Source organism: Misgurnus anguillicaudatus, chromosome 16, assembly GCF_027580225.2.
Source record: "Misgurnus anguillicaudatus chromosome 16, ASM2758022v2, whole genome shotgun sequence".
Lineage (NCBI taxonomy): Eukaryota > Metazoa > Chordata > Actinopteri > Cypriniformes > Cobitidae > Misgurnus > Misgurnus anguillicaudatus.
In genome coordinates, this window is record NC_073352.2 from 1,024,278 (window position 1) to 1,042,766 (window position 18,489).

At 39.6% G+C, this 18,489-nt stretch overlaps 1 protein-coding gene and 1 long non-coding RNA gene across 5 annotated transcripts; one reads left to right on the forward strand and one right to left on the reverse strand.

Annotated features, from left to right (window-relative positions):
* Positions 1–5,070: 5,070 nt before the first annotated feature.
* cysltr1 (cysteinyl leukotriene receptor 1) lies at positions 5,071–16,625 on the forward strand. Its single transcript, XM_055178462.2, has 2 exons — positions 5,071–5,196; positions 6,224–16,625. Exon 2 carries the CDS (start codon positions 6,240–6,242, stop codon positions 7,293–7,295), a length of 1,056 nt encoding a protein of 351 aa, XP_055034437.1. The 5' UTR covers positions 5,071–5,196; positions 6,224–6,239; the 3' UTR covers positions 7,296–16,625.
* On the reverse strand, positions 14,764–17,590 carry LOC129422497 (uncharacterized). 4 transcript variants are annotated; one of them, XR_012357848.1, is made up of 7 exons: positions 17,423–17,590; positions 17,131–17,342; positions 16,385–16,624; positions 16,116–16,164; positions 15,959–16,027; positions 15,214–15,303; positions 14,764–15,114 (listed from the first exon to the last, which is right to left on the reverse strand). It is a non-coding gene; the product is annotated as an uncharacterized lncRNA (long non-coding RNA). The 4 variants fall into 4 exon arrangements; XR_012357849.1 differs by having other exon boundaries at positions 14,764–15,303; positions 17,131–17,214; positions 17,296–17,342; positions 17,423–17,587; XR_012357847.1 differs by having other exon boundaries at positions 14,764–15,303; positions 17,423–17,588.
* Between the last annotated feature and the right edge of the window lie 899 nt (positions 17,591–18,489).

An 18,489-nucleotide genomic window follows, 5' to 3' on the forward strand; every position in this document is an offset into this window, starting at 1 on the left:
TGTAACCATTACACCTGCATGTCATTTCAATTTTACCCCGTGGCGGACCCAGCATTTCTGATAGCAAGATATGCCCCTGAGTCGGGTCTCCTGGCATTCTGTAGCACATACGATGCCCCCAGCACGGGATGAGCAGCCACGTATGACGGGCTTGCAGTCTCAGGGGTGTGCATAGCATGTAAATCCCTTACTCGCCTCACGGAGGCCAATGCTAGCAGGGTCAGAGTTTTCATTGATAAAAACTTCAGACTCGCAGACTGCAAAGGCTCGAACGCGGGACCTGTAGGGCTTCAGCACCATGGACAGGTCTCAGGGAGGAATAGAGGGAGGGCGCGAGGGGTTTAACGTGCGAGCGCCTCTTAAAATCTAATAACCAAATATAATATACTGGCCACTGATCTGCCGTTGATAAGTGAGTGATGAGCAGAAATAGTGGCGATATCAACTTTAATCGTGGAGGGACAGCCTACGCTCCAAACGGTGTTGAAGATATGAAAGCACAATGATGAGGCATTCTCGGGGGTCCTCGCGTTGCGAAGAGCACCAGGTGACGAAAAAGGTTTCATTTAAGCGCGTAAGCCCGTCTTGTGGACGGTGCTCGTACCGCGTCGATGGTGTTAGATACCGCTTGCGATAAATCACCTAAACCTTGCGCGCGCTCAACGACCATACATGGAAATCCCACAGGTCGGGGCGCGGGTGCCATAATGTGCCCCTTCCTTGAGAGAGAAAGTCCTTCCTCAGGGGAATTCGCCAGGGAGGGGCTGTCGCGAGGAGCATTAACTCTGAAAACCAATTCCTGGTCGTCCAGTACGGGGCGACTAATAAAAGGCTCTCCTCGTCCTGCCTGACTTTGCACAGTGTCTGTGCGATTAAGCTCACTGGAGGGAATGCGTATTTGCGCGTCCCCCGCGGCCAGCTGTGTGCCGACGCATCCACGCCGAGGCTGCCCTCGGTTAGTGAATAAAACAGGCGACAGTGGGTATCTTCCGGTGACGCAAATAGATCTCTGCGCACGACCGAACTTCTTCCAAATTAGCTGGACCTTCTGGGGGTGGAGTCGCCATTCGCCGGGGCGCGGAGCTCGGGAAGCGCGTCTGGCCCTGTATTGAGCGAACCCGGGATGTAAATGGCACAAAGGGACCCCAGATGCTTCTGACTCCAAAGGAGGAGATGACGAGCGAGATGCGACAGGTGATGAGAGCGCAAAAACCGCCTTAACGGTAAAAAACGCAACAGTCGCAATGTTGTCGGCTAATATATCCTTCCCTCGCATCTCCATAGCGGAGCGTACAAGTCCCAGATATACAGTGCACCGGTCGCGGTAGTTGGGGTGCTATGCACACCCCTGAGACCGCAAGCCCGTCATACGTGGCTGCTCATCCCGTGCTGGGGGCATCGCATGCTACAGAATGCCAGGAGACTCGACTCAGGGGCATATCTTGCTATCAGAAATGCTGGGTCTGACCACGGGGTAAAATAGAAATGAAACGCAGGTGTAATGGTTACACGGTGTATGCCGTTGTGCCACGCTCTCCTCGAGACTCGATCGTAAAACCAACGCTGAAGCGGTCTCATATGAAGCAGCTCGAGCAGTGTCACAGCCGCAGCTGCTGCCATATGTCCAGGAGCTTCTGAACTTGTTTCAGAGGGACCGCGTTCTTCCCTTGAACTAAACCGAGGCAAGTCAGAACTGACTGGGTGAGCGCTCTTATAAAACACGCCAATAAATCGATCGAGTCTATTTCCATACTGAGAAAAGGATCCTCTGCACAGGGCAAAGTTGGTCTCTTCCCAGTTGACCTGATGACTTAAACGAGCGAGATGCCGAAGCATTAAATCTCTGTGTTCGCGAACGTCTGTCAAGAACGATCTATTGTAAGTTGACGTAAATATAAGCAGAATGCGAACAACGCTCTCAGAGATTTTAATGCAGTGACTAGCACTTTCATGGAGACACGGGGAGAGAGAGACAGCTCAAATGGTGTACTTAGTATTAATATACCCACCCGCAGAGCGAAAAACGGTCTAAGGCGAGGGGAGATGGACACATGAAGTACAGGTCTACAGGTCTAAGGCCGCAAACCGATCTAAATATTGAAATACGAGCCTCAGCGTATCATCCTAAAGGATCACATTTGTAGAGCCGGTGCGTAAATAAATCGGTCGTAACCTGCCGCGTATTTTGGGTACTATGAGATAAAGGCTGGAAAAACCCTATCATCATCTCGGTAAGAGGGACCGGCTCAAAACGTCTTTCGCCAGCAGGACATCGACTTTTGCACGCAGTACATGTGCATCGGACGCTTCCACTATAGTGAAACGAATGCCCGAGAATTTGGGGGAGTGCCGTAATTGTATTTCGTAACCGAGGCGGATAGTGCGTAAAACCCAACGAGTTCACGTCAGGTCTTCGTGCCGTCGGGAACCCAACAAAATCACGTCAGCTCTTCGTGCCGTCGGGAAAGAAAGGCACAGGAGGTGAGGACCGAGAGGCCCGAGCACCTCCGAAGTACCAATCACGTGGGTGGGACGGTTCGGGCAGAGAGGGGTTAACCCCTCCAACTCTACCGTTTCCGTCGCTCGAACGGGCACGGCCGCCATCTCCGGGAAGACTCGGAGGGAAAAAATGGGCACCCCTCTGATGCTGCAGAAGTGACGGGACCGGAAGGAGGTCCAATGGATTCGGCAGAAATCGTAGAACACGACTCTGCAGTCTCCACCGGAGCCTCAACCGGCTGAGGATGAGAAGGCCGGTAGGTGAAGGACGCATCCTCCGTCCTACTCAGCGTAGTGATGCGAAGAGCGTCCTGCGAGCGCTTGACAGCCGCACCATGGCGGCGTCAGCACTGCAAAGGCGCGGACATCGTTCCCGTAGAAACGACAGTCGTCTCCGCAATCCAAGAAGGGTTATACTCTCACAGAGAGAACCAAAAACTCTCCACGAACACAGCCTCAGAGTGCTCGATGCCCAAGCAAAAAGACAGCGCTCGTGACCATCACTGGAGCCCTTATACTTCTCGCATCCAAGATCGCACGGATGAAATGCTATCCTGAAAAGGACGCTGATCTCCTAATATAAGAGAGAGTGGCTGTCTTTAAAAAGACACAGAGCTCTCACGTATCACTCTTTAGGGAAATCACTCTTTAGGTGCTCAGCTGATGATGCGCACAGGGAGAGGCAACGAACACACTAAACTCAAAACAAAAAAGATGCAGAGCAGTGGAATACTGCGAGCGTCCGCTGTGTTAGTACTGCTTGTCAATCAACTTCAGAAACCGTTCCCAGAAGAGCGAGTAGCTTCTCAGTAGCAGATAATGCCGGCTTTCGAAGTGAAAAAGCTAATTTCCATATTTGCACCTGAGGCTTATATACGCACCTGGCGGGGCGGCGCCAGCATTATGCAAATATCTCAATGCCAAGTTCATTGGCGTTTTAGTAGTTTACGAAGCAGATTGGTCTCTCTAAGCGAGTTCCCAATTCGTCGGTCATGACGTGACGTCGTAGTGACCGACTGAAAGGGAACGACCTGTTTTTAGCAGAGCTCCTGAAAGAGGAGCTGTAAAAAATATATAGAGATTGTTTTTGGTACTTAAACAGCAAATATATATTCTTAAGGACTTCATAACCTAAAATAAAACTCTAGAAAGCCTAAAAATATGTGACCTTTAAATAATAACTACCAAGTACGTATCACTGGTAAGTACAGTAATGATACCAGTTAATTACCATGTAGATACCTAAAAGTAAGTACCACACATTTGTCTGTAAGTACAACTTATTTACCATATATGTACAAGGTAAGTACACGTACTGTAAAATAAGGTGCAATCATACGGGTAAAAAAACGATGGGTTATTTTCAACCCAACTGGGTTGTGTCACACTGGGTTGTGCCCCGCTGGGTTGTAATTTAACCCATGCTGGGTTGTTTCAACCCAAAATACTGGGTTGTTTTAACCTTTTATTGGTTCAAATATAAACACTTGTTGGGTTAATTGTAACCCAGCTGCTGGGCTCGTCCCTTTTTGACCCAACCCGAAAATAACCCCGCATTTTATAGAGCATACATATTTAAATTGAAAATTTCTCCACTAGGCCTAATAGAGAATTTGAATTATTAATGCAGAATTAAATATATTGATTTAATGCTCTGCTTTATATGGACATGTGTGTTTTACTTTAGTGAGATTAGAAAAATGATAGATAAAACCATAGCATTGAATGTAACAGTTTAACGTGCTTACTCCAGTATAAAGTTAGGGGAACGTTAGTAAAACGTTCCTCTAACTTAAAGGGAACTTTCTATTTATGTTAATAAACCTTTTCTGGCTAACCAACGGGGGATGTTTTTGGGAACATTCTGGTAACCATAATTTCTCCTAAATTAAAAAAGAACAACTCTGAGTAAAACTGTTCATTTCTTCTGGTAGTACATTAAGAAAAAGAGTTCTGCATCGTATCCTATTAAATTATGCTCACTCTATACAGTATGTTTAATGACCTATCAAACCAAACAAATGCAGTCCTAATATATGTGAAATAATGATTTGTGTGCTGTCTTGTAATTTAATGTATTTCAGTTGCAGGCAAATTGCAGGATGTGTAACATCCCAAGTACATTCCTAATTAAACTAAAAGTTTTTAGATTTTATCTAATGTCAGTGGTTTCATTGATGGTTGTTAATGAAAGCTAAGTGCAATGTGCTGTGGTTCTTTAGAGACTTCTGTCTGAAATATATGGCTCATATCAGATGTCTCTTTCGCAAACTTAATAAAAAAAAAAACAGGTAATTCTGGTTCTGAAGATTTGAAAGCATGCTAAAAGATTTTAAAGTTCTGTTATATGGAAAAGTCCACTGTTGGCTAGAGTCAAAAGAGTGAATGAAATGTAAATTATGCTTTTGGGTAAATTACACTTCTGTGTGTACTAAAACAATTACCATAAGTTATTAATTCTGTTATACTTTATGTATTTCAGTGGTATTGTTCCGGCTTTGATAATATCAGTACGCTTTGTTAATGTAGCCTATCTTACAGCGTCTGTGCAGGGCAGTGATGTAAATATGTTTATGTAAATGTGCAGTAAGGAGGCGTGACACTGACGCGATCATTCTCATACTGTCAGCTCCTGTTCTTCAAACTGTCGGTGGTTATTGTGAGGGACACGGATCATCTGAAGGCGGAAAGATAACGGTTAGTCAGCGACGCTTTACTCACACTTTTTACTTTTATCTCTTTCATTGGTCACGAGCATGCATTTACAAACTCAAAAAGTGTTGTTTTCACGTGAATGATTAACAATGATAAAACAATCACTTCCGAGCACGCGTACGTTTAAATGTCGCCTATCATGCTTGTTATTTAGCAAGAAACGACACTTTGTGACGTTCGTGAGCATCTCTTTTTTTAGGATCTGTAAATATTGATTCAGAAATTTACAAAGTTGTGTCTGTCTAGATTTATTAGAGACAGATATGAGCATATTTTTTATATTCTTTTAGTCAAGTCAAGAAGTTTTACTTCACCAAGTGCGCATTATTTTTAAGCTGTACGTCTAGGGCAAGTAAAACGACAAACTAAGATGTAGGCTAATAAACACGTGTGTCTCTGAATACAGTGTTCTTTTACTGATAAACAATTGTGGATCATTTTAGTAAAACGAACGATAAATGCATGTGCACGTATGTTCCATAGCATCCCATAGTATTTGCTGTGATGTGTAATTACAATTAAAATGTAAATCATAGTTTGCAGGTCAAGCTCATGACTTCCTTAATGATTTCCTTAAGAAACATTACTGGTGTATATGGAAGCTGGTTTCTGCAACAGTTTATTAAAATAGTGATTTTGTGCATGTAATATTTTTATGGTATTAGTCAGAAAGAGGTACATTTAAGAATGTGTCCCATAATTGTAATGTGAGCTAATAATTAGATAATAATGACATGAGTTTTTTTTGTTTGGATTTTCCTTTCTGGATTTGTTTGCAAATAATTTGCTTTAACATGCTTGTTTGTTAGTGTTACTGTTAATTAGCCAACTAGTACTAGAAATAAGCAAATGAAATCAAAGTGTAAATGAGAAATAATTGATAACATTTAGGGGAGGAGTAGGTTTAAAAAGGAATTTCTTGAAATTCCATTATCTATATATTTATAAATATCTCCATTTTTAGAAGGTTAAAATGTTCCCTATACTCTTCTTTCCTTTTTTTTTTCAGAAAGACCTATACAACTATGGCTCTACAAAATGTAACATTGGCAAATCATAATGAAACACAGTGCCCCTCAATTGATGATTTCCGTAACCAAGTCTATTCCACGGTGTATTCAATCATCACCGTCTTTGGGTTGATGGGTAACGGCTTTGCACTCTATGTGCTACTTCGTACCTACCGGCAGACCTCAGCCTTTCACATCTACATGCTCAACTTGGCAGTGTCAGACTTGCTTTGTGTCAGTACGCTACCTCTACGTGTAATTTATTACGTCAACAAAGGCCAGTGGAACATGGGTGACTTTCTTTGTCGATTCAGTTCCTACGCATTGTACATGAACCTCTACTGCAGTATCTTCTTCATGATGGCAATGAGTTTTACCCGTTTCTTGGCCATTGTGTTTCCAGTGCAAAACCTGAGGTTAGCCACAGAGAAAAATGCCTGGATAGTTTGCATGTGCATTTGGGTGTTCATTTGCACCACCAGTTCACCCTTTCTCCTCTCTGGACAGCATTTTGATGAAAAAACTAACAAAACCAAGTGTTTTGAACCACCAGAAAATAATAAAAACCTGACCAAACTGATTTTGCTGAACTATTTTTCCCTGGCGGTGGGTTTCATTGTTCCCTTCTTAGTTATATTGCTGTGTTATGTCGGCATCTTGCGCACTCTACTCAGAAACAACACTGTTGTGAACAGGCAGCGTTACACGCGCAACAAGGCCATTCGAATGATTCTCGTGGTGATGCTGGCTTTCCTGGTCAGTTTTATGCCCTATCACATTCAACGGACACGGCATCTTAATTTCACAAGTCGTAAAGACACTACCTGTGAGGAGAAAATTTATATGCAGAAGTCTGTGGTTATCACTCTCTGCCTGGCTGCTGCCAACTCGTGCTTTGACCCAATGCTTTATTTTTTCTCTGGAGAAAATTTTCGAGTCCGCCTCTCCACCTTTCGCAGGGCTTCTGGTAATATCAGTAGCACCCACCAGAATCGGCATCGTCTTCAAAGCTCCCCACCTGTGGAGGAAAGTGAACTTCAGGTGTGTAATGGCTCAACTTGGAAGAATTAAAATGATGTTTATCTGACACACACAATCTTAATATGTACATAATAATCTGTCAGAATGTAAGTTACATAATCTACTTGCATATATTGAGTTATGCAAAAAGTATTGCATTTATCTTGCTATAGATATACAGGGATAGAAGATATAACTGGGATACCTTGTGTATTTACTTAGAATAACGTCTGTATTTATGTATTTGGCAGACACTTTTATACAAACCGAGTACATTCATAGCCTACTATACATTTTGTTCTGTATGCTTCCTGGGAAACCTTAAGCTGCTTAAAAAAACTGCAGCTTTTTATGTTTAATCAAATCGGCATGTCTATTTTTAATTTTTGACTAGTGATGTGATGTGGTATTGTAAAAAAACAGACTGAAATTGCTAGTTAATTTGATAAGTAATTTAAAAACATGTGAAGAACAGTACTTCATTACTAAACAGTATATTGGTATATTGGTAGTACTGTGGGATATATTGATGTAAATCATACCTGTCAACATTGGGATTTGAAAATAAAGTAAATTTCCCGAACCCTAAAACCCCTCCCCAATCATAACTTTGCAAGGGAATGTATGGGTACACTGACTTTCTTACTTAGTCATTTAGTCCAAATATCTAAAAATTCTTAAATCAAGATTTTTTCTTTATGAGCAAATGACCTATGAAACTAAGTCTAGTTTTTGGGCAAAACATATACGGTTTGATTGGGCGTGTGCTTAAAACAAGCAAAAATATCTGCCAGTGGGTTGAGAATTTATTTCTTGAATTAAGTGTTTAAGAAAAAAGTATACTTATTTAAAGTTTTTTTTCTTACCTAATTGGCAGATTTTTTTGCTTGTTTTGAGCGCACATTCACTTAAGTTGTATATTTTTGTCTAAAAACTAGATGTAATTTTACTTATCAAGATAAAGCATCTTAATTAATTTCCTACTGAAAACAAGAAAACTACTAAGATTAATGATTAAAATGACCTTAGAATATGAATCTAGATTTTAGACAAAAAATATCAAATTTAAGTGTATTTGTGCTTAAAACAAGCAACAAAAAAGTTTTTTGTGTATCCGCTATTTTAATAAAAAAATGCGACGTAAATCTTGATATATTTTTTCTGCATTTGCACGTTTAAAAGGTGTAAATGCCGTAAGTGCAGTACAACGCCAACTGAGGCAGAAAATGTTTGCTATTGTTCGTGTTGTTTACATTACATGCACGTATGCGCCGACTGCAAACAAAACACGTGAGATTTTGATTTACTTACGCCTGTAGTTGTGACTCCTAAACAGTGTCTTTTAAAGTTCATCAGTTAGAAACAAGTGGCAAATACAGCGTCAAACTGAGCCTTGTTTGTAAAGCAATCTTCTGCGAAATGCAGCCAAGGAACAAACATAAACTCATTCGCAATTATGTTGCTTTTTAGGAAAAACTATTCAATTCAATTTCATTTATATAGCGCTTTTCACAATTGTTAATTGCTTCAAAGCAGCTTTACATTAATAGATGTAGGAAAAGCATAGAAAAGCTAGCGTAGTAATAATGTAACGTATACAGTAAAGTATTAAGTTAAGCCAATGGTGGCGGACTCTCCAGGAGATGAAAAAACCCCCTAGGAGAAAAACCCTCCTGGCTAGTCCAGAGGGAAGACTCCTAGGAGGAGGAAAACCCCTGCGAGAGATACATATATATTAATATATATAAATTAGTGATGTCCCGATCCGATCACGTGATCAGAAATCGGCCCCGATCACGTAGTTTCAGACTCGATCGGAATCGTCCGTTACCTTCCGATCAGGACTCTTAACATATGCAGGTTTTAAATTGGGCCAGGACCGTCCGGGGCTAAGCCCCGGCACACATACTGAAGGTCTCGCTCTGCTCCGCGCCAGTGTACGCGCTGCGCTGGTGCGTGTGAACTGATGTGAATAATAATAGTGTTTTCATTCATAGGCTTCACACACTCGTGTATGCGGTGCACCCACGACAAAACCGGGTTTTTAATGACGTGTCGATCGTTTTTGTCACTATGTGCTCAGTTAATCTACATCAGTACGCAGCTCCGTGTCTCACTCAGAACCTCAAGAACGCGCATTTGCGCAGGAGGATCACATTACACATTGTAGAGATGAGAGATGGGATGAGAGAGGTAAGAATGGTGCACACGTCGAAAAAACTTAATAGAAGTCTAGAAACAAAGTATTAAAGTATGTATAGCCATGTCAGTCATCTTATTACAATGAGGCTGTTTACACTTGGCATTAACATGTGTTTTCGTCGATCGGATCACAAGTGGACGACGTTAATGCCAGGTGTAAACGGTGTTCAAAACGTTTTGAGCTCGTCCACTTTCAACCACTTTCAACCACATCCAGAGGTGGTCGAAACCACTTTCGATCGGATCGCTTTGGAGTTGCGGAACGCACATGTGGTTGAATGCGTTCGAACAGCCACACGCGACCGCCTTCTCTCCGCCCATTTATCTAATCTGAGGTATTAAACACAAGTTTTACGTCTTTTTGACTTCTGGCGTGAACATACGGTGAACAGCGCTATTATTAGCCTTTCATTGATAAAAATAAGCGGCTGATCTCCGTAGTTTCGTTTTGAAAGCGTGTGAAAGTTGCGCGATCCTATTTCATCAATATCGCTGAAAATTCAGAGAAAGCTCTTACATACACATGTACAAAACTCTGTGCAGCATGTTTACTTGCTAAACAAGCAGTGGACTTCGACATAAAATTAGTTTGCGTCCATATAAACTCATAATTACTCCCGCTCGGGTTTGAATGACAGCAGAGAGACTCGCCCACCGTCTCACAGACCACCCCCTCATAGTATTCAGCACAGAAGCGGTTGAAAGTGGACAAAAGAGACGGATTTAAATACCAGGTGTAAACGTAACGTGTCTCTCTCGTCCACTTGTGATCCGATCGACGAAAACACATCTTAATACCAAGTGTAAACAGCCCCAATATGTTAACTAGATAACTGGATACAACTTATTGTATAGTTTAATAAAATAATGTATTTTGATTATACAAATCAGTTACGACCTATGAACTAGAGTGATTGTTTACCAACTGCTGACCAGCTTAGGGAATCTCTATGGCTAATTTATAAGACATAGCCTATTGCTGAATCAGTATGTTGTTTTTCTTGTTAATTGAGTCTTTTTGGGTAGCCTATCTCAGTGGTTCCCAAACTTTTTCAGCGTGAAAACCACTGGCCTATCTTATGCCTAGAATTACTCAAGGAGGTTGAGTCTATAACTTCCCTCAAAGTTTGATCATTAGTGCAAAATGACATGTGCAACAAATGCATATAGGGTGTCAGACAGACTAGATTTGCATAATTTAAAGTTTAGGTTTTAAAGTTTGGGTCAACATGTGGCACAGCTTTAAAGCTGAAACTTATAAAATCCTAACAGAGGTCCAAAATGTCATTGAAACACACCAGTTGTCATGGTCTTGCCAGACCTTTGTGCTAGATTCAGGTCTGAGTTCATTTGGCAAGACCATGACAGTACTATGTTCTGTGTGGGGACACGTGGAGTTATATTGTGTGTGTGGCTTCCACGTGTTCCCAGTGTCTTGTCACTGTCATGGTCTTGCCAGACCTTTGTGTGAGATTCAGGTCTGATTTCAGAGGGCAAGATCATGGCAGCATTGTGTTTTGTGTGGGGACACGTGTAATCACATCATGTGTTGGTGTCACGTGTTCCCAGTGTCTTGTCACTTTTACCCTACTCCCTTATGTGCTCTCGTCCTGATTAATTAATCATGTACACCTGTTCCCCATTTGTGTTGTGTCTTTATAATGCCCTCTCGTTCTCTGTCTTGTGCTCGTTCGTTCGTCGAGATTCAGTGTGTTAGTTCATGTCCTCCGTGTTCCTGAATCTCAGCATCAGAGTCTGTTTTTTTATCCAGTGTTTGTTTCCCAGTTTTGTGTTTACTTCATCATTGTTTATCACCTGTTTTACCCCCTCGTGGGTTTTTGTGTTTGTTATTTAAATAAACCTTTAGTTTATTTTTACGTCTTGTCTGCGTTTGGGTTCTCCTTAATTCCTACCGTGACACCAGTGGCTTTGCTGTCATCAGGATAAAACATGTTACCCCTCGAACCCTCCCTCCTAACAGAGCATCCCTACAAAACAAACCCCAATTTAACCCCTCAACACATATACTATATTCTCATTTCTTTAACACATCAATAGTTATGCGCTGGCATAGAGTTAGACCCTTTTGACTCCACACACAAACAGCAATGCGTGCGGCATGACATAAGAAACATCCTGGATCTGTTTTTTGCTCTTCTTTATTCTTTTTTTATGTATTATAGAAGTATCGGATCGGGACTCTGTATCGGCAGAAACTCAAAATCAAATGACTCGGACTCGGGCAAAAAAACCTGATCAGGACATCCCTAATATAAATACTATCGGGGTATGCGAACGGGTAAGCGAATTAAACTGGTTCCGCCGGTGGTCACCTGTCAGGCATCGGCTGGGCATTTCGTTGAAGGACGGTCATTAGGTCAGTGGTGTGATGACCTTCACAGCTGCAGGAACTGGGTCTGTTTGTCTCATTGTCCTCAGGGTCGAGGACGAGACAGGGAGAGAGAAACAGAATCCTATTAGCGTAGGGGCCGTTCACATGTAATGCAAGTGTCCTACAGTATTGTGGTTTAAGTCAGCTCGGTTCCTAACTAACTTCATCCACTGTTGTCTTAAGACCTGGAAAGCTAAATAAGGTTTTCTTCTCCTTTCATCCAAAAATAAACTTCTTTTGTCGAACCATCTTGATAAAACAAAGTTGTCGTGTGCTGTGCAGTGATAATGGTGACTTCTACTCGACATAGCAATGCTAATGCGCAATCTCGCCCTCACTTGACAAACAGGGCAGTAAAAGGAATAAAAGGAAAATAAAATCAGCAGTAACGGATACCCCCATTCGAAAAAAAACTTTCCGAAACTTGTAGGAACTGCTTTTTTGAGACTTTGCTTATGTTTTGCATGAGGGTTACAACTCTTAAACTATGTTAAAAAGTCAGAATGCATGAAATAGCATTAACCCCCCACCCCTTAATTCAAGGATAAAAAAATTATGTCAAATGTTCATACCCTATTGGCTGCTTTTTTGCTTGTTTTAAGCACAAATTTATTTATTTTTTGTCTAAAACTAGACTTATTTTCTTGGGTCATTTTGCTCATCAAGAAAATGCATATTGATTAGGGCTGAACGATTTGACCTAAAATCAAAACCATGGTTAATTTAACATTTGACATCGGTTACGATTAATGAGCGATTATTATTATTTTTTTGCCTCATAGTTCACTGGCAAGGTTTGTATTTTAAATAGGCTCAGATATTAAAAGTGGAATATATTTTTCTATTGAAATGGCATTTGTTGTTATCTTTGCAATTTTAAAAGAATTAAGTGAAGAGGAAAGTATTAGTTGTTAAGGTTATTTATTGAACATTTTGACTTCAACTGAAATCAAAGCACACATTGCTTGAAATGAAAATAGTCACATTTTAGTTTACTGTATACTGAAAGTTTCCTAAAAAAAGTAGAAAATAAATAACTTAACAATTTTTTAAAGTCTAATAATTCAGGGCTCCAGACTAACTTTTTTGTTATTAGGAGAACTGTACCCCCTGACTGAAAATTTTAGGAGCACAAGCAGAAAATTTAGGGCACACCTTAAATCAGCCTGTAATGCAATTATTCACACTTCCCCCCAAAATAACTGCATTACTGAAAAATACTAAATAGACTTGACCATATGCAGTGGCTGCACATGTTATTATGCACAATTGATGAAACTTTAGGAACTTATGAACCAAAGATTCATACAAACATGACTAATTCTAGCCATAAGATACATACAAATACAATAAGTTATATCCAGATAATGAGCATTGCTGTCTAAGACCTTTACTCTCTTCTATAATGTTTTTGGTGTTAATGAAGATTACAAGTTCTCCCGTTCTCTCTCTCTCTCTCTCTCTCTCATCTCTGCAATGTCTTATTAAAGGAGCATTTCACCCGTAGAAACATTAATCTTTATTGAAAGTGCGTCATATTTGTAGTCGCAATGTAACATACATTTCGAATATGGGGCCTATTTGACCGAGAAAAGGGGTGTTTGTAGTCTCACCCCCTCAACAAAGATATTTTACTTCCTTCTTTCAATGATGCAAAATGATGATTTTTACATCATTGAAAGAAGGAAGTGTAACACTGAAATCTGTATTTCTCCTGTCTCAGCGGCAACTGAGAAAATGATGCACGACCATTCAAAAACATGACTGGGGTTCTAACTATACAAAGATTAATGCAAATGGGTGAAGTGTCCCTTTAAACCTGCTTGCCCGCGTCTTGTCGCGGTTCTGAGGTATGTGTTGACTTCACCCGGGCTGCGTAGACTCATCGGTAGATTTAACTGAGCGCACGGTGAAATAAAACTTTTACGCGTCATACAAATCTGCGGTAAAAACACGATCGCGCATTCCGTAGTTTTATCACGGGGACCTGCACATGCGCAAGTACCCCAGAGTGCACCCTGGACGATGGGGCGGGTCGACACGTTGGGATGGACCGACACGTGTCGCCCCGCCCAGCTCGACGGTTATTGGTCTATGATTAAGATGAGCTTATTGGTGTAGAGATGTGCGACGCTTTTACAGCTAATTGGTGTAGAGAATTATGACGCTTTGAGCAGGCTTGGAATGCGGAAGTAGCCTTTCAGACGAATCATGAGACGAACACACTTTTAATATATATTAAAAAGCGAATATAAATTGTGTTTTTGCGTTTAACGTTTCAATTCCACAACATTTCATGAAAACAGATATACAAAGAATTGAGGATTACGACGAACAGAATATAAATAAATGGTTTAATTTACTCCCTCAACAGCTGACACCCTCAGCACACTAAGGTTACCTCGACATTACTCGCTGGTTTTTGTAAGTGACACGACAATATAATGCGAAGCATGGTTATGTAGATGTACCTTGACTAATATATTCAAACACACAGATTATATGTATAAAATGTGTTTGTGTGACACATGGTAATCCACATGCCAACAAAGACTTTTACAACAATAAAACCTTACTTTTTAAAATGGTCAATCTTACCAATAAAAATTACTTTTCGCAAGGAAGTAACTAGGTCGTATTTGATTTCTGAACTGCATTACTGAAAACCTTATTAATCCTAAATGTAGTCTCCCATTTCTATATAAAAAAACGTAAAAAAAAACAATACATTTAATAACCCCTTTAAACACTTTCTTTCTAAAATCATTGGTAATTTAAATAGGCCTATTACAAAAAATTGTCACAGCTAAATTAAGAATTTATTAATTAGATGGACTTCATGCCTGCTTAATTCATAGCAAATTATGTTTACATGGAATATGAGAAACCCTAAAGAACAATAGACTGATGTAAATGACTGAAACCTTGTTTTCATGCACGTGTTTGCCATAGCTTTTTTATTAGAACACTATACACTGCAAAGTTTAACTTTAAATTATTAATTCATACATCAAAACCAGTTGATCTCAGTTCATTCTCGCTTAACACACTAATGAGTTTTCTGCCGCAAAAAAAAAAACAGTCCTGGAAGCAAAATCCTGTGCAAACATTTCAGTAAAAGCCCAGAAGTTCACCACGTCGGCCTCTTCCCCTAAACCCTGGTGGGTATGACTTGAAAAGGGCTCTGAACTGCAAGCATTCCCTGATGCTGTACACAATCTAAACCCTGTCCAGTAGACAGGACTGAAGTTCTTCCAGATGGCCACACCTTAAAGTCTAAAGACAAAATACAGGAAAGATAAATAAAAAGTATAACTGCCTCATACTACAAAATTAAATTCAAGAATGTTCATTGAACAGGGGGGTGAATCTTACCGTGTTGCACTGCTTTCTGAAAAACATCTTGAGTGACCACATTCATAAACCATCTGCATCCCAGAGAAAGTGTCAAATACGCAGAGTCACCTGTTGAAACAAAAACAAACATATGTTTATTTAGACTATTAAAGTCATTAAACATTATATAAACACAGACTACAGACAACCTTAGTTTAGACAAACCTGAAAGATTGTCGTCACAACTTCATACTAAATAAAGATTAATATTATTTTATAATACTACAAATAAAATATTAATATATACTGTGCAGAAGTCTTAGGCATGTTTTTTTACACAGAAATATAAATGTTTTAAGCCAGTTATTTTTATCTTTGCTGTAGTGTGTCAGTAGGAAATTTTAGTTTACATTTCCAAACATTCATTTTGCGTTTAATTGTAATAATCCAGCTTGGTATTTACAAGGAGTCTGACGACCGGCAGTATGATCCACATGGGGATCTTTTGTATTGAATATAAATATTTGTCTTATATGGTGAACAGTACCTACATTGGATAGCAAACAGAAATTGAGTTAAGCTTAAATGTTATTAAATGTCTTTGATGCTGATGTTAACTGATAATATGAAATGATCTGCAGTGCTGACCGATATAGTACTTGTACTTAATCCCTTCAATTTCATATCTGAACAACTATGTAGTTGTAACAACTAAGAAAAAAATACCTCTGCATGCACACACATGTTATTATTAGTTCTTAATAAATGTATGTGCACAAATAACCTGCTTCACTGGTCTCTGCCTGAAGACGTTGCCTTTTGAATAGTTAAGACCCCCCTCAGTGGTTGAGTGCTAAAAGAACAAATGACAAGAGGTAGGTATATTGGTAGATATGGTACAGAGTAATGTTTAATGTAGGAACATTCTAATAGCTACATACATTGTCCAGGAGAACAAAACACCACCACCTACTAATCAGAGGCATCATTCTGAAAACAACAACAACAACAACAATAATATTATATACATACACACACAATCACCATGTATGTCTGTTTAAATAACTTAAGAAATGTAATGACATGACCTCTGTAAAATCAAATTCCAGACCCAAAGCCATGTACAGAGTGTAAAATCCACAAAGAAAGAGAAAATTAGCAGGTTATGTAACTTACAATTTTTAACAATAACTCTTCAAATTTTACCTACCATTAGTATGATAATCCCAAAGTGGTTCCCACCCATCTGCTTCGGGATTCCCTGTGAGGTTTGGATGAAAACAAGCACATAGTTTTACCTTTACAGATTACCATCACATCAATTATTGTAAATGTTATAATTTATGTAATGAAACAGACTTTTGTTAGCATGTATATAAAATGTTTCACTTCAAATGTATTGGCAGTTTTCTCTGTCCAATTTCTGCTGTCGATGAGTTTTGCAATGTTTCTGTAAAGAAAAATGACACCCAATATTTTAGGGATGTAGTCCTTAATGTCAATTAACACATTTATATTTAATTTTCAAGTGTCATATATGTGGTTTGTTGATACATAACTGGTCATGCACTGACATTTTTAATAAACAAAAAATATGTGATTACAGTTTAAAACAGAACCACTGTAATCTCTGAACACATTCTGATAACATTTCTATAACCTGAATGTGTCAATATACGGTCCAAAATCCTGCTTGTTGCATATGGGTTAAGAAAATACATTTCTCGTGTCTTTGGTTTGTCTATATAATGCTCTACACAAACATCTCTGTAATGGTTTATGTAATTAATAGCATTGTGCAACTTAACAAAATTCAACAGCACATTGTTTAGTATTGGATATTGCTAAACTGACATTAGGCTAAAATATGTAGAACCAAATCAGAGCCTAGGAAATATGTTGTTTATATTCAGTGATAGTACAATCATTCATAAGATACAACATTCCAGAACTTACCAAAAAAGACAACCCAGAAAAACAAGAATGTAGTGAAAGCCAGGTCACTATCACGTAGGAATTAGCAACATACACATTGACATCCTGTAACAAAGAAACAAATATCAGATACGTAGGCTAATCTATATCTTGTTATCAATAAAATAATTTAGACTGTTACTTTACCATGCAGAAAGCGATGTGCTTTATGATTCTTAGGCAACAGTTCAAATCTATCATTTTAAATAAAACAAATAAAATTCGTTCATTTGACATTTTTCCATCTCATTTTACTAATAAAAATGTATTTTACCGTTGCTTCCACTTTTTCTGAACACTTCTACCAAAGAACTCTTTGCTTTCACCTCATGCAATCAACTTGGTTATTATTACTCTGCTGCCGCAGTTGCCACCGTTTCAACGCTAACTGCCCCCTGCTGGGTCGGAAGAAAATGCCAAAGGCAGGGGGAACAAATATGGGCGGCACGACACGTGTTGCTCCGCCAGGAAGTGTCGCCCCGCCTCATCGTCCAGGGTGCACCCTGGGGTTACTCCACATGCGCGACTTCGTTTTTCTTTGGCACTAGATGATCTGCTCAGTTAACACAGTGTTTCAGTTCTCCTCCATGTGTCGCTATGCTACTGACTGGACAGGGCGGAGCCACGTAACCTCACACGCAGTAGTATGTTTTAAAGAGAAAGTATTAACATTTTTCAATTAATCGTGCAGCCTTAATATTGATTTAAGAATTTTAGATATTTGTATTAAAAACAAGACAAAAATACTAAGTAAGAAAGTCATTTTTTTGCAGTGTATATCTTGTATCATTGTTTGTATGGCGCTCTTGCATTTGCAAGTGACTTGTTATACACATAGGTCACAGACGTTGCATTCCTTAACACCTACATAGTTAAGTAGTAAAGCACAAATAGCAGTGTTACCCTACACGCAAAGTTACAAATATACATCCAAATATGTGGGTTTGTGTATGCGGGCTGACAAGTTTGCTTAATGCACGTGGCGGTTGTAGCTTGGCGCACGGCTCGTCATCCTCCACCTATCCTCAAGTAGCTTTTCTTCTTCTTGTTTCATTGGTGGGTATCGTTTCAGTGAAATGTTACAGATATACTGCTGCCTGCTGTACCCGAGGTGAATATAGCAAACATCAAATACGGGTGGTGGAATTTTTTATATAATTTTTTTTTTACTAAAAATACGAGAGATATACGTGAAATGATTTAAACTGGATGATGGCGAGAAAGAATGGTAAAATACGTGAGAATCCCGGCAAAAATGTGAGGGTTGATAGGTATGATGTAAATATTGGAAACTGTTGTAATTAGTGTCTCATAAAAATGTGAAAAGATCGATATTCTTAG